The sequence below is a fragment of the Misgurnus anguillicaudatus genome, chromosome 19, assembly GCF_027580225.2.
Source record: "Misgurnus anguillicaudatus chromosome 19, ASM2758022v2, whole genome shotgun sequence".
Classification (NCBI taxonomy): Eukaryota; Metazoa; Chordata; class Actinopteri; order Cypriniformes; family Cobitidae; genus Misgurnus; species Misgurnus anguillicaudatus.
This window is the reverse complement of record NC_073355.2, coordinates 28,452,576-28,476,931: the sequence shown is the minus strand read 5'-3', so window position 1 is coordinate 28,476,931 and position 24,356 is coordinate 28,452,576. Positions and strand designations below refer to the sequence as shown.

Genomic DNA, 24,356 nt, shown 5'->3' with positions numbered 1-24,356 from the left:
AAGCGTGCCGCACAAGCCCTGAAAAGTGAAGCCAAAATGTCTCGATCCCCCCCCAGTGACTGGTCCCAGTTTAGGTCATAAACCCCGCCTCCCTCATGTTATTCAATGGGACTTGAGACCAACTAAACAATTTAATTACACTTCAATTATTTTTTTTCCGAAGCTGGTTTCTGTCATTTACTGTAGTTTTTGATGTAAATTCCAGGGGTTTGTTTTTAAAATAAGTTTGTTTTTAGGTGGTTATTTAAAGCTATAAAAACGGTGGTGTCACCTCATGATTGACAGCTGTGATATGCGCATTCTGCTAGAGCGAGGGCGGGGCCTTGAGTTTGGGGCTTTACTTCCTGCTCACTACTGCGCAGGACTGGTCCCGAAATCGCTACTGCACAGACTCAAGACCCAACATGTCAGTGCCGTATCGGGACACTGGCGGCTTCACTTTTCACCAATGGAAGAGAGCAAACGGGTGTCGTCCATCTTTTTTACAGTCCATGGGAAGAACCAATAAATATAATAACCAAATTTTTTTTTGAACATGAGGCAGTGTAATTGCCCACGTTTGTGTACAACAGGTTCCAGTTACACAGAATTAAGTATTATGGTGCAAACTACAAAAAATGTGATGTCCACGTATGTGGACACACATTTATAAAGCGTGCGTACGCACAAAACGTGGCTGGAAACGTGCATACGGCAGTTCCCACGCAAAGGCTGTGATCTATAAAAAACAAATTAAATGCGAGCATGGGCTTGCAGGGTGGGATCTGAGGATGATTCCAGTACGCACACTTGCATGTGATCTGTGATTTATAAAGGGAACATTGCTTTGTGTTATAAGTCTTAATATTTGGCTTTTGTGCATATGTAGACTTTTAGTAAGGATCCTACGCACAGTTTTATAAATAAGACCCCTGGTCTTAGAAGGTTAAAGGGCCAACACCATCTTTTGAAAAATTTTATTGGAAGTATAAATAATTTTTTATTTAAAGCCGATTCCCTTTCGTTTGCATGGAGAGGGCGGGGTTTATGACTTGTACTGCAGCCAGCCACCAGGAGCGATCAAAGAGCCAGCGCCTTCACTTTTCAAGATGTATGAGGCACACCCGTTCCAAGCCTATAAATTACAAAATTAAGATATTTTGTTAAAAACCAAGCAGATCTGGGGCACCATTCACTTCCATAGTATTCTTTTCCTACTGTACTATGAAAGTCAGTAGTGCCCCAGATCTGCTTGGTTACAAACATTCTTTAAAATATCTTCCTTGGTATTCAGCAGAACAAAAAAGATAGCAGTTTGGAACAACTTTATGAGTAAAGTGATTTTTTTTCTGTGAATTTTCCCTTTAATTTTCCCTCTAAACGTTTACAAAGTGGGTTGTGAGTGCTTTGCGAAAAACAGGCTTTTCAATCATTTTGAGCTACATCATTACAAAACCAAAGAAAAAATACGTAAACTCTTTAAACCCAAATATACAGCATTTAGCTATTTTAGCACTTTTTGTGACTTTCATGGTTGTATAGCGTATCGGTCATCCTTTTACCTCTTACAATTACAAAAAAACTGTATTTATTGCTGACAAGCATTCAAAACTATGGTATGTGCCTTACATTCAAATTATATTTAGTATAAGTTTTCTTTACAAGGTTAGCTTAAGGTTCACTCAATTTAGATGAAAGACCTTGCAAAATTGTAAAATAACCTTGTTTTCTTGAATTTTCTGTCAGCTATAGACCGGAAAAGAAATTCATGCAATATGCGTGGCAATGAAAATGATATAAGGTTAGACATCAGATATTGATATAATAACTTATTTAGTGTTATTCGTATAATAGACTCGATTATGTCAAATTTAACATTTCTTTAATAAATTATGAGAATGGTGGGAGTAAAAATGTCACATCATCTTTATGGATCAAAGTTATATTCCATGCCTATCAACTGTTCCCATAATTCTGATTAATACCCGCTGTCCATTTCTTAGAGCAAATGTATTCATAGTCACACAGTCTTTTTGGTGCATCTTTTTCTTCATGGTGAACAAATGTGCTTTAAAAAAGACAGAGATCCCACCACATGTCACAGAATGAATTCCTTACTGCATGAAAAAGCAAAATAGGGCCTTGGTTTTGCTGTAAACTCTGAGTTCTGGTCTATTCCTGAACTCAAAGCGTGATCAAAGAGTACCAAACTGTCAAAATCCACCAGTCTGCTGTTGGCTCCGAAAGCTAAGGTGCAGCACTGTTGATATTTAAATCATCATTGGATACACAAACTGAGCACCGGAGAACAGAGAACTGTTTATTCTTCAAATCTCTTTAATGTTTAAGTCTTCGCTTAAGATATAAAGGTTCTGGGGTCAGAAAATAAGACTATTATTAAACATGGCTGTCAGCAAACCGAACAAACCGAAATGGTGGACAGCTCCCTACTAAATTATTTACAGCACAACATGCAGCATGTATTTGTTATTCTGGTTCTTTAGGTCCCACTATAACAATGCGGAAACACTGCTTATCTCTGCTCATGCCCCACCTGCTCTTCTGCACTGCACGTTACATTCATACAAGTATGCCATTGCTTGCAGCGACCGGACAAAATAAACATCATTAAAGTAGCTTCAGACTGGCAGGACATGCTAAAGTATACGCCAAACAATAGCATGGAAGGACAGTTTGTACTGGATCCAAATTGTTGCTGAGTCAATCACTCTCAAACTCCTTTGCTATAATGCACAAACCATTATGATGACCTTAAATCTAAGTCGGCACAGAATCTACACCAAGAGTACACAATATTTTGCCACTCGAGTGATTGTTGTGTATTTTGGCACAGAAGGTGCTGAAAGCCAATGAAATTCTTTAAAAGCTCTTGGGAAAGAATTGCTAAATATAGCACTCTTGTGCATTATATATATATGGGATTAGTTGATGTGCTAAATGCAATAATAAAATAATAATAAAATAATATATATTATTTTATTATTGCATTTAGCACATCAACTAATCCCATGGGCCAAATCAAAATGTTTGTGATCAAAATATTTGGATAATGTCTGTATCTGATAATTATATTCATTATTTCCTGAAGTTATCCTAAAAGTACTGCTGTCCTCTTTACACCGCGTTCCAAATTATTATGCACATGACATTTTTGTTTATTTTTATCAATACAGTCAGTAAGTTTACAAATTCAATTTTACTCTCAACACTTATATGACGGTGTTGATGTTAAATGCAATAAATATGTCAAAAGATACTTTAATACTTTGAAAAATATGCAAAATATACTGTTCCAAAATATTATGCAGAATGCACTTTACCAACTTTATAATGATATAATGGATTATAACAATCCAAAAAGATATATCTCAAATGTGCTGCATGGACACAAAACAAACATTGTCCAAAAAAAACAAACACAATTTAAAAATAAATAATGTATTTACACAAGTTACATAATAATATATGAGCATATCTTTGACATGACTTTAACTCTGCCATTCATTAAACTTGTAAGTATACAGGTATAGGTTTTGTGTTTATTTCACTTGAAGACGCTAGTATTGCATCCATAAGTTAATGTTTCGAATTATAGTGCTGTCCACTTCACAGATCTTTCATATAATGATTCTCCACAAGCTCTTAAATAGAACTAAGATCAGAGGATGATGGTGGTCACACCTTGATTTCTTTCTTATTTTATGCCCATATTAATTAAAATAGTCAGTGATGCTATTTGCAGCATGGGATGGTGTATTATCCCCCATGAAAGTAAATTTATTTCAGAAGACATGATTCCCTTTATATCCCATTGTGAAAAACCATCTTTTAAGAACTCTATAGAGCTTCTAGATGTCCTTTTGACCCCCTCAGGGACCCTACAGGGACCCTACCATCTTACTTCCCAATATTCCAGCCCAAATCATTACTCTGCCAACTCTCCTAATGTTACAGTCTTGTTTGAATATAGTGGCTATTCACCAACAATCCAGAATGACATTCATCTACATTATTTAGTGTATTATGGCATGCCAATGAATAAAACTGTGTGAAAATAGTTTTCTTGTATTCTGTGCTCACAGCAAATGTTTAATATAAAGTTTTGGTTTGGTAGAGGGGTAGAAATACAACTTTATGCACTAAAAGGACCCAGTATTAAAGGGGTTCTTGGGATTCCAGAGACACCAGCAGGTTTAAATACATGTTTGCTTCCAGTGGCTTTTTTTTATTGCTGCCTTTTCCTAATATTTTACTAAAAAAGTATAGTCAAATCTGTCTGTACTGTGAATCACTCATAAATCTTATAATAGTTAAATAATTTCTGTTTAGATCCACCAAATATAAATTGTTATAGGAAGTAATTTGCTTTTTTAAGATAATGCGCACTTTTTGTCTTTAGAAAGATCTTTTTTCATACCAATATTGTAGGAGAACTACAACTTGCTTAATAGTTTGGAACAGCATATTTTTCAAAGTATTAAATCATTTTAATTTCATTTAAATAGAATAACATCCACACTACCATGTAGGTGTGTTGTGGGTAAAATAAAATTTCTAAACTTACTGACTGTATTGGACAAATGAACAAAAATGGCATGTGCATAATCACTTGGAACGCGGTGTTCAAGTTACAGCATATCTGCCATTGTAAAGCTTAGCCTCGTAATTGCACCTCGTGCTATATTTTTACAATGCTTCAGCTTACTGATAAGAGTATTTTCAGCTCCATTTAACACATTTTACCACATTAAAATCAATTTTGCAAAATTCTGCAGATTTCTTTTGTCCATATATAGCACAAATGCAAAATGATGAAAATGCATGTATGCACGCTCTGTGTCCACTAAATGTTCGATTGAAGTCGCTGCAGTTAGGGGCTGTGAACTACTACTGTGGATGAATAAAGATTAGATGACATTATGGTGAAAATTCAGTCACACAAATCCATCAGGCGCAGTCATTTGAATAGTGTTTTGTTAAGATAAATGGATTGAAAATGTAACGGGCTCCTAGAAGAGAGTTGAGCTGAGATACAGTGCCATTCTCTGTTGTTCCCCAGCGCCATTCCTTTTCTCTGCACGTCTATAGACTGAGAGGTGGAGCAACAATCCCTGTGGGCATCGCCTTTTCCATTTGGACTATTTGACACAACACCCTTTCTCTTCGCCTATTCAATCTGTGCCGGGCTTTCTAGTGAGCTAATGATGTTCCCTATTGTTTCAAAGGTTTCCTAGCAAATGGCATGTGTGTATATCTGTGTATGTGTGTGTGAGGCACTAAGCATGCGGGATACCGAGGGGAGAGAGAGAGAGATGACGCCCTCTGTGAGGAGAATATGTGCGTGCCACAGTCGGATTGTCTGGAAACTTTAAGCTTCCCTCACAGCTTGCTGCCTGTCAGCTGAATTTTGCTAATATTGAAGCAAATTTGCAGCAATGGAGCAGAGCAAAAGTCTAAGTGGCTTGGGTTTGTAATGTTATAATTGTTTTTTGCTTACTGTAAGATAACTAGATGGGGAATACGCGTCATACAAGTAATGTGAATCCCGCCCCGTGCCTGTGTATGATAATCTAATCAAAATGTATCGGGTTTAATACACATAAAATATATATTGCTTAAATGTACGGTAAATTGCTTTGAATTTAAGCGTCTGCCAAATGCATAGCTGTAAGTATTAACCGTATTTTTGCTTTCCAAAGAATCACCATCTCAACTGCACAATTAACCTGCGAGTGCCGGTGTATTTCTTCGAATATTCATTAAGAATCCGTTCATTAATTACCCCACGGCTCCATATCCCTCCCTTCTCTAATTAATAACTGAACTAGCAATGATTTATTAATTGTGTATGATTAGTGTATCTGCAAAGGCTAATGTACCCTCACCACACTTTCAGGATTAGTCGGTCCCTGAGACGCAAGCTCTCATCAATCAGAATCTATCAGCATGTCTTCATGGCTCAGGGATCATCATGAAACGCTCCATCACTATGAAACACAACACGACTGTGATCCATACTCTAATCCACGACATAGCTGCTTCATTACAATCTCAACTTAAACCTCCCGGCCATTATCCTGATTGACCACAAACTAAACAGTTCTCATGGGGAGATCAGGGGTTATCATAACTCGGATAAAATGGTGATAATCCAACTTAAAGCCGTGTGTGTATTCAACGTTTTTTAAAGGATTACTATCAGCTTGAGATTTAAACCAATAGTTGAGCTGAAATATGAAAATTTGTCAATATTTAAGCACCCACATGTTGTTCAGTAAGTATAATACCACTTGACGCATGTGGAACACAAAATGATGATTTACACAGCACTTTCCAAAAGGGATGTAACCAACCTGGTATCAAAAATTCACGGTACGGTAGTATTTCGGTATGATGCCCACGGTACGGTAATTATTGAACCATTTACAGGAAGCAAAAAACAAATGAAGACTTGGAAAAACTGCCATAAGTGATTATTAAACATGACTGAACATTACAATGTACAACGTGTAGTGTAGTGTAGTGTAGTGTAGTGTTTACAATTTTCAAAAAAGGACAAAAATAATTTGACCATGTTATAAAATAAAAAATATTTTCGGTTTAGTTTGTCAACTTTAAACAACTCCCAATCTGTCAGGTTTAAAGAATTGAGCCTTCTAATTGAGAAATGGCATACACACTCTCCTCATTCATGGATTTACTCACACTCGTTTTTTTGTATGTCCATCACATTTTGTCCTTTCTCGTTTCTTGTCACAGCGAATGCGAAATTTTTCCACACATCAGATTTAAAATTCGTGTTTCTTTTGCTTCCGCCATTGTTGCGCCACTTGTAGAGAGGCATCAGAGTGGCATGCATGGGATTATGGGAATTCCCATGTCCCTCCACTCGCTCCACTTGGTCGGAAAAAAACTACACGTGTTGCCAGAAAGACCTAACGTTTTACCGAACCATGTGACCAAGGCGGTACCGGGAAAATTTGATACCGCAATACCACGAAATCTATAATACCGTTACATCCCTGCTTTCCATACAACAACAGTTTACTGTATGTTGACCGTGTCAATCAGGTTTCAAAAATGACACAAATTAAGAGATAAACTCTTTTTTTTAAGTTACCGCCAAAAACAGTATTGTCAATTCTTAATTTTATGCAAAATCCGATATCCGCCTTGTTATTCTACTACTGTTATATTCTACTTTTTTCCATGAAAAACGTGACAAACGTGTCTTCCTTTTCTGCAGAATGCAATAAATCCGCTTAACCAATCACAGCGCACCATTCCACGCACTGTAAACAATAATGGCGAGCTTTGAATACACACAGAATCTAGTTTTCCTCATCTACTTTGTACTTCGTTATCAACAAACAAACAAATGCAGAATAGTAATTTTGATGGCATTGATTAACCTGTGGTGGTTTTCTTTGGCGGGGAAGAAACGTAAGCCTTCAAAATCAAATCATTTACACGAGAGGCACTCGGGCGAAGGAAAAATGCCGGCTGTTTTTTGTTCTCACCCGACGGCATCAAGCTTCTGTCATGCTAACACATTTACTCCAGGTGAACTTATGAAAAACATTCCATTATTTTACTCGAAGTCAACGAAAATTGAGCAGGACCAAAACATTTTACAGCTGATCTCTTTGAAAAAAGTTCAGCGACGACGTCCCAATGACAGCAGCAATGACAGTGTTCTTAATATGACAAAGTAAGTGTTTTGATTAGTGCTATATTAATGTTTTTATCAGTGTATACCACTAGTCAACTAAATGAATATAACATGGCAAAGATGAATGCACATTTATTGATTCAATAAATTTATAGCATTTTGGAAAAAAAACTTGTCATGGATTTATTGCATTTTGCATCAGTTTTTATAATAAATCTTTGAAAATCAAATTATGGATTTGAATTTTTATGTTATTATAACATAAAGATGCTATGTGAAGTTTGTAACAAAAAATAGTGCTTTTCATCTTGTCACTTTCTTGGTATAGAAAACACGTTTTAACCGAAATTAGTCAAAATGGATTATTTGCGTTTTGGAAAAAAAACTCTTTAAATACACTGATGCTTAACTGAGGCCTGGGACACACTGGACAATTCTTACATTTTAAATGATTCAATGGGAAACCACAGACATAGGCACAGTCTCAAACAATTTTTAACAACTTAATCCTCAGAAGCACACAATCATGGATCTGGATAATCATGAGCTAACCATGTTTTTTTTTTAAACCTGTCCTTTTTGAAGCTTGGGAGACCACCACTATAATCAAAAATAACAAACAGGCTTAAAACAATATGAAATGTTAATAAGATATGACAGAATTTTTGGTGTACTATCTCTTTAAATCGTATTGTCGTCTAAAAGCTCACCTGTAGCCGTTTATTCCTCGAAGGCCACTGATGGCTCATTTGAAACAACATCTCACCGCCACACCACAGAAGGCCCACCAGTTGCACAAATGACTCGAGAAGACATTGTGACTTACAAATTACGTCTGGCCGACAGGGAGGGGTAGGGGGCAGTGAAAAACTGTGTCTCTTGAACCTCTACAAAAACACTAAGATGAGTCAATTCATATAATTAAGGCATCATTCACAGATATTGTGCTGTCAGATGGATTTGGCTCTCATTATAAAGCATTTGGATGTGATGTTTCTCTGACACACAATCGACTCACCTGACTCCCCCCCAAACCCCTTCTGCTGTGCATAATGTCCAGCTCATTACGGGCCTGGAGACTGGTCAACTTCAGGAGAAAGAGATGCCTAATGAGGACCACAAGCCCCCCCTCTCCCTTCCCTGCCTACACCGGCTCCAATTTGGATCCACATGAAAGGAGAGGCAATCTGAGCCAACTAGAAACTTCTTTTCTTATCTCAGCTCTTTTAGGATATCCCTGGTTTCATGTTCTTCTGTTACAGCTGGACAAATTCTAGCTCTGCTGCGTGATGAGGTCGGAATTAGATAACAGAAATAATGAGGATAAATGGTAGAGCGGATTTACAAAGAGGTTTGGTGTTTGTGTCAAGTCTAAAGAACATCTGGGTTATATTACGGTAGTGCTAAGCCTTGGTGGAGGTTGGACGAAAAAAAAAATAGTGTAATTTGTGGTTTTACCTTTTTTAGGTTACGATTTAAACACATAAATGCATAAGACATCACAGTAATAAACCAAAATAAATCCAAATGCTTAAGCCGAAAGTATACTAGGACCGTCCGCGAACAGCCCAAAATTTGAGACTGCGCGAACAGTGTGCATACAGTCCGCGTACAACAGCGCATGCGAGTGAAAATATTTAGACAGGACACTCCACTAAAAACAATTATACAAAGGAAATAGACAGCATTTGCATACACACTATCGTTTTTCTTCTTTAACTTTTACTTCTTTCAAGAACAGAAAGCTTTGGAGCATGTTTTTTATCATAATGTTTGATTCCTGTTCTTTGTTGTCTTGTTGTTTGTTCTAAACTGTGTTTGCAATGGTGGATTAGTTAAATTTATTAACCTATCCTAATGTTTTAATGTACTGTAAATGTCGCCAAATCAGTGCTGCCCTGACGGCCTGTTAGACTAATAATTTGAATAAGAAATCATTTGTATTGCGTATAGTGTCTATTAGTGTCTAGTCGCGGGGAGTATATGTGGAAAGCTGAGCGACGCGGAAAAAAGGTATACCCCGGCCTTTAACGGTTATGCGCCACAACGGCATGTACGTACAAAAAAGACGAGGACCTGGCAACACTGCAAGACAGCCTGCTGTGGAGTAGCCTCAATAATGCGTACAATGCACAAGGCCAAGACGGAGGTTTGTTGCAAAACATAACGCTGTTGAATTATTTTGGTCAAATCTGTGAGTGATAAGCGATAAGAACTTAGACCACACGTACGCAATATATAGAATAACACAGATATATATTATAGGGTTATTTTTCTTTGTTCATGATGATTGCGCACATGTGTACTAAGTTGTTCTTACGTTTTTGCAAACATTTAGAAGAAATTTTAGTATGAAAGTTTTTGTTGAATCAAGATTTGTAAGTTAAAATGTCCGTATGCACATTTTACGAACAAAAAATGGTTCTTCTAACAGTTCCTCATCTCTGAAGAACGTTTTGCACTTTCTTTATTTTTAAGAGTGAACAAATGTTTAAAGAGCCAAATCATTAAAAAATTAAAAGGTGATGCTTTAATGGCATTGGCAACAATGTTATTTTGTCTTATTTTTTAGCTTGACAACAGTCACAATGAACTACAGCTGTATGCCAAAAGCAGCTTGACAGTTCTTAAAAAAAAAAAAAAAATTCTGTTCCACAAAATAAATGAAACCAAATGGGTTTGGAATGACACAGGTAAATAACAGAATTTCAATTTTTCCTTTTCATTATTCTTTCAATTCAATGTATTCTCCACAGTATACCCATAATGCATCAGTCTGTGCTGGCATGCAATGGCCCACTGACGGCGAGCCACAAATACAGTGTCAGCTTGAAAAAGCTGCATTTCTATTATCAAGTCGATGCGATAGTAAGCACCTTGAAGGAAACTGGTGAATCTGAGGCTGATATGTGGCTGCTCCGCTATCAGCCCAGATACTATGTGCAGGACACAGCAGAAATCTCAGAGTGTGAAATCAGTCACCTATCTCCAAAATACAAACTCTCCGTCTTATCCGGCCTCTTTATTCACAGGGGCCCTCAGTCAATGAAGCCCACAAAAGGTTCGGCTCAACGGCTCGCACGAGTCCATCTGCAGTATTTATTACCTCGACGCTCAAGGTATTTTTCTCTGCAGTGTATACCTTTGTGCTGCAACCGTCTGGTCTGATTAAATCAATATCTGTTTCTTCGCAGACATTAAAAACCAGACAGAGGGGAGGACTCTGCTGATCCTGTTTTGTCTTATCAACACAAACGCCCCTGAGAAAGAAAGGAGAAACCATCATTTTTACAACGCTCGTCCGCTCACGGTAATGCGCGCTCGGGTATCGTTTTTCTTCCTTATCCTCGAATCTGCAGATTCGTTCTCTGGCAAAGACGCAGGGATTCATGCCTCCTACATTATACGACGTGCAATAGGAAGGTAACTCGGAAATTGCACACCTCCTGGCCATCGTTGATGACAGAATGCAGAGGATGCCTTTACATGGCCATGTCAGATCTGAAATGTTCGATTTGAAATGCCCTCTTCACCTTTGAAGATGCGGGCAGGCCGCTGAGCGTGCGCCACAATTACGTATTGCTAATTGAAAATCTTAATCTTGTCCCATTCAGGGGCAGACAGGGTTAAATTGGTAAAACTGCAATTCACTTAAGGCCATATCTCTCGTCGAAATGAACTGGATGATTAATCCTTTATATTCTTCAGGGATTCAGGGAATATCTGCAATTAAATTAACGACTACAAAGTGTACGCTCCAAGACGGAAAAAATCATGAAAGACACACACTCGTTTTTCCAAGTTGTTGCCTTAATTATCTCTGTACTGCCCGCGTTGCACCCTGTCGTTGCAACTCAAACACATTTACATTTATGCTTTTGGCAGTCCAAAGCGACTTGGAGTGCATTTAAGCTGTACATTTAATCACATGTGTTTCCATTTGCATCAAACCTATGACCTTGCTAACATAACGCTTGAGCAACGGGACATGAGACTAGGGATGTGCAGAACTAAATAGTTTTAAAATTGACAACTTTGTGGATTGCCTGAACAACTAATTGACCTTATGAAAGTAAGACTGGTATTTTGATATCAGGACATATTTTTGGGGGGCATTTAGATAAGTAGCGTAGATACACACTTTCTACATGAACTAGTTCAAAGTTCAGTTCACAAATTTTTAAATGAACTAGTTCAGTTCATAGATCATATTTCAAATTTTTGAACTAGTTCACAGTTCCAAAAATGAACTCATTTATAGTTATTTTTTCCCATATTATTTTGATTGCCATTAGCCCATATAGATCCACAGACAGCAATTATTTTATCAGTTTTAACACTGCAGCTAAATGCGTCAGATTTTATCTTCATATCCAACTTTAAATCCTTATCCAACCAGGGTTTACATTAGCATTGACTGTCTTTTAATTTTTGTATTTGCTTGCACATACCTTGAAAGGCTAGCCGGGTGCTTCAAAGGGGTCGCACACCAGGCGAAAAGCGCTGCACGGCGTCACGTGTAGGACAACTCGCAGGTATCGCACACCGCACGTTCACGTTAAAGAGCGTGAGCTTAGTCAGAGTCTATTTCAAGATCCAGAATATGCATTAGCAGCCGATGTTAATCGTTAACGATTTAAGACAAATATAATGTCATTTAATGTTAAACTATGTGAGTGGTGCGCTATCGCGCAGCAGGGATTTTAGCATCGTCCAGAGCTGCGTCACCTCCATGCTGCTTTTTGTTTTGATGACGCATGCAGCCGTGAAACACTGATGGCTGGTGTTGCCAGATTGGGTGTTTTTTCCCCTACAATTATTTATGTCTGTTTACAGTGTGTTTTAGCCGGGTTTTCACCTGAAAGTTGTTCTAACCCCTAACCCAAGAAACAAGGGTATAAAAATTGAAAGAAAGACAAACCAATACATAAAACGACATGAAAAGATGCGCTGTTTAGAAGTGTACGGGAAGGACTGGCGTATCATATGCACGCAAAATTGGAATTTGCAGTATATATTGCATGACTTTTCACACTGTGTGCTATTCATACACAAATCATGAGAATGGGCTGGGAAAAATCTACAGTAGATAGACTACTCAACCTCATGAATTGATTTCTTTTTAAGACAAATAATTGACTATTTCTACTCACAAAAACACCGATATGGTAGCATTGAGAAAAATATATAAACTACTTGTTACATAATTCAATTACTTTAAAATACATGTTTATCAAAGGAAAATCTTTGAAAAGCATTGTGTCAAGCAAAGCGCTCTGTTTGAGCAATACAATGTCCCTGTTTGTTCAAACGCATAACAAGATAAGCACAATCAGGTTTTCTTTCTTTCTGCCTGCATTTCCTTCTTTTTCCCCTTCTAGTGAGAAGGAAACATTCAATAGCAACTAGGTCAACTAAACTAGTGCGGGCACCAGAGGCGAGAACACTGCAATTGGTTTGGCCAGAGCTGATATTTGTAGATAAATACCACATCCCCAGAGGTTCTCCTACAGTGAATTATTAGCAAAGCTTCATTGATCTCTCTCAAAATGGCAATAATCTCCAGTTTCATCCGGGCCTTTACTAGGGCTTCAAAGTGCATTAGGCTGCCTGGCTGCAATTGTTATCACAAAGGTGTTTTCCTGGCCTGACCATTTTATCCGAGAACGCGAAAAAGTGTAAGGCGCTAAAGTGATTTTCTTCCTCTCTGCGGTATGTGCTGCTGGTGGATTGTATTTTATAGCCCCCAATAAAAAACCTCCACCACTGCAAAGCTCTAGACCATATGTGTATAGGCTCAATGCTTTTATGGTGATGAATACACTTATGTAATAAAGGCTGTTTATGAAAGGGCTTCTTGTGCCTTTACTTTAGTTTTTTGCAGGAAATTTCATTAGAAGGGTAATGATTTGAGCATATCTATAACAAAACTGACAATCCCTCAAAATGTCATTCGCTAATCCAGACGATGTAGTCTTTAAATTTTGGCATGTTTTTTTCTTTGCATTTACCGGTGAGATTTTCGATATATATTGCATTTCGTAAATCAGATTAAACCTGTCATGCCCACATCACAAATGGGAGGAAAACATTGGCACGGAGGAATCTGATGAAAGGTTTCAATGACCGACAGGGAATTTTGGGTAGTGCATCCCAGCCCCGGTTTGATATCTGTCATATTTTGCTCCGTCATTACAACGATGCCACTTTGATATGTTGCCATCTGTAAAGAACAGCCACCTGTCTCCATCAATCATCATAACAGGCCGATGAAAAGAGCCACAAACTGTCATTTCATGACGGCAGATAATGACCAACACAACTGTGCTTTCAATGGTCGTGAATAAACAGGTAATGACATGTCGGGTTATTTGAATCTGTCCTCATGTGACTGTAATCTCATACCAAACAATGGCTATTAAACCTCGGAGACAGCCATTGGCGTTAAAAGCGCCATCCTTGAGCGAGGGACGAGTCTGGAATGAGATTGCCTCTTTGTGACCGCGTTCCTCTCGTGGTGCATGCTGGGATACTGGTGGTATTCCCATCTCAGACGAATAGGGCCCAGTGAGTATTCTCATAATGAAATATAACACTGCTTCTTGTCACAGGTCAGTAACCAAGCCTGCTCACAGACTGGCATTCTAAATGCCAAAGCCATTTATTATGAAAATGCTATGCATTGATTTGTCATACATTGTAAAACTCTATCAGAAGGGCAATTTTTAAATCCACGCGGCAATGTCTGAACGGCCGTGGCATTAATGCTGTTCACTTGCTCTCTGTTTTCATGAGCAAGTTGCCCAGGCCCCCTGAAGCCAGTAATGTTAAGCACTTCAGCACGGTCAATGAAATAAAATAAGACAGGATTGAGTATATTAGATAAGAATTATGATATATACGCTGCGCTCTACTGCAAGACAGCTAATTAAATAAGAACATATTTGATAGCAACTGACAGTGGAGCGTTTTCACCCAGGTCCCATCATTACTGTCAGAGAGAGAGAGGGAATTAGAAGGTGTATAAATACCATATGGTGCGCGCTGAATTGTCTTGCATTAATGTCAATTATATCCTCTGTGTATACATCAAATGTTCTTAATACTCATTTTCTTCTGTTACCCAGCAACTTGGTGCAATTCATTCATCCATCACTGGATGTAAATCGATATATATTGTAAACACTGCTTTACATGGGCGTCGGAACAAAAAAATGTGGGCGGGTCCTACTTAATTCTTTTCCCGCCATTGACGAGTTATCTTGTCAATTATTTGCATGAAAAAAACACTTTTCCGGATGAGTTTTTATGGTTATCTGTAATACCGCGATTATCCACTAGATTCACTTAGGCCTACCCAATTAAAAAAAAAACAAAGCAAAAAATTATTTATTAATTTTACACTCCATGTATGTTTTGATGAATCTGATCTCTAACAAAATTCCTTCACAAAAAATGCAATTATTTTTTGAAGAAAAATATCCATATTTAAGAGTTAATAAGCAAAGAAAAAACATAGATAGTTTTTTCCCCCATTTGGTTTGTTTGTTTATTGTTTGTTTGAAAGCAGAGGGTCTGTTCTTTTATTTGATATATTTGTATGTTTATATATTTTTAGAAAAACATTTTTCTGGAAGGCATTTTGTGAAAAATCACAAATAAAATGCTGGTGGGCAACTTAAAAAAGGCTGGTGGGGAATGAGTTAATTTGTCAGTAGCTATAGCAAGTAGGCCTATATGGTTTTTGTTTATGTCATATATTGTTTAGAATTTTTTGTGATATGACCTTTTTAATTTATTTTTCTCTGTTACATCAACGTTGACAATAAAATATGTTTTTTTTTTATTCTGCCCTGAGAACCTGGCAAAATGTCTTTGTATCCCGGTGTTGCCACGAGTGCACCTTAAAAGAGAGAGAGCATATCATGGTTGGTTTTTCGAGAATGTCGTCTTCGGGACATTCTTTTGTTAAAAAGATGTCGATTAAAGAGTTTAGTTAAAAGGTGATTTCATTTCGCACAAGCCAACATGTCTTCTTTATCCATATTTTGCAAATAATTTTAGTGACAGATGTCATATTGTATTTATTTTTCCTCTGTTACATTTTGCTGACAGTACAATGTTTATTTTTTATTTTGACAAGATGAATAAAATAATAAACTGATCAAATTTATGTATACCCTACATTATTTGTTATACCCAATCTCTCTTTCTCTTAGAGAAATATAAATGTGAGATTCTGGAAACAAGATCTAGACACAGAGTGATCAGATATTTCATACGTCGTCATCACGTCATGTCATACAAGCGCAAAAACGGCCGCATCGCTGCTTTCGCCTTTCTTCTTCGTTGCTTAACTCCGCTCATGGGGCTTCATGGGATAATGAAGTGTCCATTGTATGCACGCTTCGAAATCTAACCGGAAGTAGTAGGTCATCTGGGTACTTGTCGCATACTGTTTTTGGAATACTACATATTCGGACATACTACTCGCCTCGCCTACTGCTTTTCGCCTACTATATAGTATGGAAGTAGCCAGTTTCGGACGCAGCACATGTCTCCTTAACAAGCTTATGAGTTAAATTAGGTGTGTAAAATAAGGAGACATCTAAAACTTTTTGGGAGGGGGTCCTCGAGGACCAGGATTGGGAAGCAAGGCTCTAGTGGAATGGATTTGACTGACAAGTAAACAGACATACAGTAGGCTCTAAATTAGGGAAAAAGTGAGTGGGTCCAATATCATTGGTGCTAAAAACATATACACATATAATGGTTCCGATGCAGCATGCATACTACACTTGACGTCATGAATGAAAAGATGAAAAAATAAAACATAAACCTGTTAAATGAATACCAATTTCTTCAACATGGCCAATGTTAAATTTCAATTTTACTATTACAGTCCATACTTTAAATAGTTTTAAGAAAACATCCTACACGTATAGACTCATACACACATACACAAAACACAGGGGATGGGTATCAGTTAATCCAAATTGGTGCATTTAGTGACACAATAATCTAAAAAAGCATTTCAGGTATTGCACCTGATCCAATAAAACAAAACACGACACGCCTTGTCAGACAGACTGAACACTACAAGCGCATCATTTTACTTACCAAATCAAAAAAGGGAACTGAGACTTTTATATCAAAGTCTTTCATTACAAATGATGAACTGAACTCTGGCTGGTGTCACAAAGTAAAGTCGCAAAACATCCCTCGTGCACAGAACGCAGCCCCCTGGCTCTCCTATTGGTTATCATGGAGGGCAGCCTTTATCAATCAATTGAATAAACTGCTTTCATAGCATCTACTGAAAGACAACTCTGACAAGAGGCTAGAAGTGCCTACACATCAGTTTCTCCTGCGGCAGGAGGGAGGAGGAAAAAGTAAGAAAGGCAATAACATCAGCCTGGACAGCAGCACAGCTCTGACACGACTGTTTACTGGCCTTTTCCTCTGCTTCAGTTATTAAATCCTCATCTACGGCCAATCCTGATGCTCTCCAATTAAAAGTGGAGCGGAAAAGTGGACTGCAAAGTTTCGTCTATAATGTTTTTTTATTTGTTTGTTTGAAGACACTGTGGGAATTTAAGACATGGGATCTATTTATATAAAAAAAGGTTTTATTGCCAGGACTTTGGATGTGGCCCAGTGCTCAAATGGTGCTAAGATGAAAACCCTGTGGCAGAAAAAGTTACACACACAATTAATTCCAGTTTACAGCCATAAGATCCATGACTAAAGTAATACTGAAAGGTTGGATATAGAGCCTGAATTGGGCTGTCATATGGCAAAGGCGGTTTGGTCACCAGAGGCCTTTTAAAAGAAAAAAATTGCATCGACGCTCATAGCTTCACCCAGAATGCACTGTGTTTGTTAACCGTTTTGTTGCAATGCACATGTATGATACTTATTGAAATTATGTCATTTTAGAAAGCTATGCAAACGTTTCAAGAAAAAAAACTTTAAAATACGTTGTTTGTTATAAATTTAACTTTTCTGCTCTGTTCAGATGAACCAACATAGAAGTGTATTTCAAGTCACAAGACAACCTAAATGATCCAATTTAAATATTTAGCAAGAACTGTATACTTTTATGCCACACAGTAATTTCTGCACCTCCTGGGAAATTTTATCCTTGAATCTTTCCTACGAATCATATTCCTTCCAGGCCACCCATGTTCTAATTAAACATTCAATATTCATTTTCTTAATATAGAATATTTGAGTTTGCTGTAACCGCATGAGAAAATAACTGGAGATTGTCTTGTGTGTTTACTAAATCCTTTGATGCTCAGTTCTTCTGACGTCTCAGAAAGTTTAATAGCCTGTTTCCACTGTAAGCACGAATCAACTATCAATAAGTAATAATAAACTAATATACCTGTCCTTAAATAAATAACAACATTTATTCCAAGGCTTGCATAATACCACTCTCATCAAAAGATTAAATTCAGGCTTCAACTATAATTGCTAATACATTTTAGATGCATTTATTTAATTAATTTAACTATGTTTATATATGAACAAAAAACAGCAATAAATATTATCTTCAATAACAATATTATTTATTATTATTATTTTATTATTATTAGTAGTAGTAGTATTTTTATTATTCATTTATAGGCAACTAGCACAACATAAAACCCAAAGAAAAAAAACCTTTCAGCTGACACATATTATGTGAAGGATTAATGTCTATGTTCCCTTGAACTGCCCATCAGATTAAGATTTGTTAAAATGAGATTAATTTCCTGATAAACTCTCACAGTACAGAAGCCATCAGGGGGCTTTAAATGTATTCCATGGGCAATTAAGTGCAAGCGAATTTCTTCAGCTAAGACTGATTTTGAGTGATAATGACAGGTGAAGAGACAGATAATGAGCAGGCCAAGACACACACGCTTACAAAGCTCTTCAAAATGACTTCCCGCGCTTTAACCCTGCAGTTATGAATCACTGTGTCACGCGCTGTTTCTCTGACACACTACTCAAAAGAGCATAGCAATGCCAAGCATATGAGAGAGGAAGGTAAAACTTTAAAAGTAAGATTACTAACCAACACACAAACACAACTGTACACTGTAGAAGAATTTGGTAGAAATTACAGTATTACTGGCAGCTGGTTGACAATAACTTACTGTAGATTTTACATTTATGTAAAGTTAAATGAACATGAAACATTTCAGTCTTCATCTTCTACAGTAAGTTACTGGCAACCAGCTGCATATTAACTGCTATTTTCTTACAGTGTACCTTGTTTTATTTCTAACAAGTGCTTGTAAATTCACGACAAATGCCTGTTTTAGATGCTGAGGATAGATGCTTTGATGATGGACAGTTTTTAGTCATGGCCTAATCTAATATCTTGGGATAATATCTTCTCCGTATCCTAGCTAGAAGCAAAGGCGAGACAAGACTATCAGACTCTGTTTTCATGAGTGGACAGATGAATGTTATGCAAAAATAAGACATAAATAAGACTAAACTGTTTAATAATGTTTGTAAAAAACATAGTATGTGTTATTGCAGTGGTATAGGGTGCAAGGTGCCTAAAGTTCAAACACACCGTATAACACACCATTTTAAACAGAAAACCAATAAATTATGAATATATAAGATGATAATATATTTGTTACCCTGCCTGTGAAAACCCAGCTACTTTGATATCTTTAATACTGACTTAGTAAGGCCATGTCAAAGTTTGTGAAATTAATGGTTAAAATCAAACTACTCATTACCTCATAATTAGATTATGAGACTTTAGCCTGGATTTCACAGTGAGGGTCACATAGGAATATATAATACACCTACCACAACTGCAAATTGTGTTTGACAACCATTATTCCCTACAGTATGCATATTTGTAATTTGAAAAACATTTGACTTATGGGCAACAAGAGGGAGATATTCTCATTTTTCTTTGACATGTAAAACAAACATGTTTTATCTAGGCTACAATAATCCACAAAAATAAAGCTTAATTTTTTAAAGACACAAATTCTAAAAAGCTTTCTAAATGCTGCATTTCAAATCCGCTTCTCAGATATCTGAAGGGACACGTGCTCCTTCACTTTGAACAAGCATGACGCGTCTGTACGTCGATAATAACACACACACACGCAATTACAGCAGTTTTGTACAATACACACACACACACATGCACACACACACACACATACAGAAACCCCAACGATTACACCGCAACCGGCTTGGACGATTGTTACCTACCCACAAATACATCATCATTTTGAACGAGGAGTCAGGGGCTCTTCAGCAGCTAGAAAGCGCCTCCTTACTTAGCTTCTTTTATCTTCTCGAACTCGTCTATGGAAACCCGTCTGAATCCTTGCTTAACCCTCGTCTCAGGCTCACAGTTCTTGTGTATAATTTATTATACCACTATAATAGAGCTTATTAAAACTGACACTTGGAGGTAAAAGAAGGTAGTTCACAAGGTTTGGAACGCTTCCAGTCTTGTTCTTGCTCTTCGCTCCTTTTTCCTTCTTTCTTTTCGTTCCTCACTTGGTCCTCCTCACACTTTCGCTGACAAGCCCTGCATAGGCACCAATTCCTGACGTATCTATTTAATGAGAAGATCCGTGCACCAAGGAAGTCCAGTACAACTGTGCACTCAAAGTGCGGGAGAGAGAGAGAGAGAGAGAGAGAGAGAAAGAAAGAGAGAGAGAGAGAGATGATGTGTAGGTTTCTCGTTCACAAGCTCCTCAAGAAAGTTGCAACATCGACAGCTGATAGAATGATCCAAAGAAACTCATTCTCCAAAACAGGACTTTTCCTCTACAAAATGCTTCTCCGATCCTCAGATACTGTCAACCAGAAGATGATGCGCAGGGGTAGACATCAGCAGGAAATCAAAATGCTGCTTCTGGCCAGAGGGAAGGTAGGAGGACGTGCATCTGACCATAAAACTAACCCAACTTTCTTAAAAAAAAATACAGCAGTGTTGGCGGTGTGAGATTCAGGTAAAAAAAATAGTAAAAGATGTGGAAAGAAACAGTTGAACACGAAAATCAAAAATGGCACAACAGGAGGAAAAGGAGGCAGAAAGCACCGACCTCTTCTAAACGTGGAGCTTGCACCTGACTTAACAGCATGGATGTTTTTCCCCTCGTCTCCTCCTCGTCCGGAGTGAATGTGTTGGAGATAAAAGCAATGTGTACCAGGGCCAAGGCCTTCCCGCTCGGGTTGTTCTGGCTCTGACGCACTGGCTGCCTTTTTACAGCACTTTTCTACAGCCATCTGCTGACTCTACCACGCTATTGCTACTGAGAGACCAAACACGCAGCCAGTCAGCACAGCCCGCCGCCTGCCGCAGCTAAATCACAGCCATAACTACCTAAATAAAGCACGGGCTAAAACTCATTACCGGTGTTCAGATGGGGGGATGGGATTTTTTGATTAAACTCAGGTATCAGAAAGAACAAAAAAAATGGGATTTTAGAAAAAGAGAGGACTAAAGAGAAACCTGAGCAAGGTCAGTATTTTTGTTTTATGTGTGTTAGACACAAAGCAATGAGATATGCCAGTATATTTTTGAGGGAAATTAAATTTTCAGGAAAATTTAAATATTATATTCTCCTTGGGTAGCATGTTGACTCTCCTTTAAAAGGAAAACAAATATAAGAAAGTAAAACCGTCAAAAGAAACGGAGAAATGGTTTATGAGTACAAATGATGGAGTCAACAAAACAAACAAAGTAAATTACAGCAAATTACATACACCTAAAACCACACACATTATATTAAAGCAATAAGCCACGACACCATGGATTACAGTGGTTTAACCAAAATAAGTGGTTCCTCTAATCACTTGAATAAACGAAGGCGGAAAATCCTATGCAGGATTTAAAAAAATATATAATTTATACAAAATAATCTCATTTATTACTTATAAACTGTGTGGTGGTGTTTATGTCTACAAAAATACAGTCCTCCGCCTCCATTATTTATATTTTGTGTTGTTTTGGAGTGCTTTGGGTGGCAACCTTTGGCCAGTGGATGTGCAGTGCCCAATAAACATGCAGGTAAAAGCAGTGACCACATACAAAGAAGCTACGAACACCAAAACAAACAAACAAAAAAGGCAAATATCAAAGCAAAATCAATTCTTGGTGAAATTCTTGGTTGGCTTTTACTTGTTGGTAATTGTATTAATACTAACAATAATAAATGGTAAAAAACTATTTTTGTTAATAGCCTACTATAAGTAATATAGTTCATTACCTTACTGCAAAGTTTCTTAAACTGGGGGCGTGTGATATGGTGTGTAAATATAGTTTTTTGACAATTGATAAAATACATTCATTTATCTGTTTGAAATTCTGTATTATTACATGTAAGCCTCGGAAAAATAAGGCTACTGACAAACAGGACTGCATTGTATTATGTTGGCCAATATGTTTCAAAAGAACGTAATGTTGTGTATTTGGTGTAATAAAACGTGTTAGAATGGTTATGGTTCAAAAAACAGGTTATTTTACACATACCGTACATTATTGTTGCTCCTCTATGCCCCGCCTTTCTGAAACACGTCGGTTTGTACAAAGCTCATCGTTTTGTGTGCTCCGATTGGTTAGCTATCCTGTGCATTGTGATTGGCCGAATACCTCAAGCGAGTGACGAAAATGTGGCGCTCCTTACCATATTTGGAAGATCAGCTCCCAACAGGACATAATATTGTTATTAACTACCTTACTACACTCTAAAAAAAATTGCTGTAATTTTGCAGCTGGTTGCCAGTAATTTACTGTAGAAGATAAAGTCAAAAAAAAATTCATGTTCATTTATCTTTGAACAAAATGTTGCCAGTAAATAACATAAATGTAAAATCTACAGTAAGTTACTGGCAGCTAGTTGCCAGTAATACCCATTAATACTGTAATTTCTACAGACATTTTTTACAGCTACTTACACAACCCTGTATCACGAAATTATACCTATAGTCATGTAAATTTGTCTTTTCCGTGACACTGACACTTTTTTCCACTTTTTGGCGTGAACTTGTCACGCATTTCTGTTTACGTGTCACTGTCACGTATAACTCTTTCCCCGCCAGCGTTTAAAAAAAAGTTGCCAGCCAGCGCCAGCATTTTTCATGATTTTCACAAAAGTTTAATGCCTTCCAGAAAATGTTATTCTTTAAATATATAAACAAACAATATATCAAATGAAAGAACAGACCCTCTGCTTTCAAAATAAATAAACGTTTCATCCTACCTTCATTAGTTCTCTTTTTATCACCTCTCAAATATGGGTAGGTTTCTTCCCCCAATTTTCAGGAAAAGCTGAGACAATTCCATTTTTGTGAAGGACTCCCCATAGAGATCAGATGCAGAGCGATCTTTAAAACATACAGAGAGTTCTTTCTCTTTCACGTGAGGTGCAACTTGGCAGGGAAGCGTTTTCTCTTAATTGACGAGTTATCTCGTCATTGGCGGTGAAAGAGTTAAGTATTGGTTTTTACCTTTTTTCATGATTTATTTTTTTATATTTTATGATTTTTAAACCATTGTCGCCTGGCATTAGGGTTAGAGTTGGGTTTGGGTAAAGATGTCATTTTATGTAAATCTAACCCTAAACCGTTGCGACAATGGTAAGAAAATATGACAAAACAGTTGAGTAACAAATTCGTGAGAGTGACACAGAAACAGAAATGCGTGACATGTTCACGCAAAAAGGTGAAAAAACGTGTCAGTGTCATGGAAAAGACTGTGAGTCAGAAGTGGGAGGAATTATAATAATGTGCATAGAGTCCACGTCAACTCGCTTATGAAGTAAACTGTTGCCTACAATCCTTGTCTTTATAGTAGTCCAAGAAAAGAGATTTACGTTAAAAACGATAACTCATGTCGTTGTAGACTTTGGAATTTTTAACTTTGCATATCGTTACCATGTACTAACACACAATTACACACCAAATGAAATGTAAAATCATGAAATGGAAAATAGGAGCTCTTTAAATAAGATATATGACATGTTCACAATGATAAGCCCATAGTTTATGCACTCTAGCAAAATGAACATAAAATTATTAAACATTTTACTTCATGACAAGAAAGGTCTAATAGTCAATCAAACTGAGTGCTGCTTACTGACATGTTCATTTACATACAGCCATCCAACACTCTACAGTTACAAGATTAAAAAACAGGAGCTATATTAGTCTAGTGCATCAGTAACTCTTTAGTTTGAACTTTAACTCTTTTTTTTTCAAAATATCTAATACATAGATCTTCTCACAGCAAATGCTAATTGACAAAACCTAATGCTGAGTACACTGTTCACGATCCTTCAAAAAACATCTTCTAAATGAGGGGGGCAAGAAGCCAAAAAGCACTTTGTAAACAACTGTCCCTAGACTGACGTGTGAGTCACTAACAGGATGAAATGAGAAACGGTGCAAACAAGAAAAGCGCTTTTCATATTTCCAAGAGGCAAATCAGCATTGCCCTTTGCGAATAAAAAAAAAACTAGATTTGTATTTGTTTACTGCTCTAATTTCAATGGAATTTAAAAAGAACCCAGATCATTAAACAACAAATAAACAAGCAAATAGTTGCCACAAAAAATTAGAGTGATGGGTGTGTATGAACAAGAAGGTCTGGGCATTAATCATATCAGGCCTAGCAGACTTAAAACCCTTCAACACACCATGATAA

The 24,356-nt window shown here is 37.3% G+C and overlaps 1 protein-coding gene across 12 annotated transcripts in view; it reads right to left on the bottom strand.

Moving 5' to 3' along the window:
* Window positions 1-24,356, bottom strand: part of rbfox1 (RNA binding fox-1 homolog 1) — a 330,856-nt gene that overhangs the window by 159,141 nt on the left and 147,359 nt on the right. The window contains exon 1 of one of the 12 annotated variants that reach the window (XM_073857355.1): window positions 19,910-20,869. The exons of the other annotated variants lie outside the window; for them this stretch is intronic. Within the exon in view, the coding sequence (XP_073713456.1) occupies window positions 19,910-19,927 (18 nt within the window). The 5' untranslated portion in view covers window positions 19,928-20,869. Of the gene's footprint in view, window positions 1-19,909; window positions 20,870-24,356 lie in introns of those variants that run through there. 12 annotated transcript variants of the gene reach the window in all.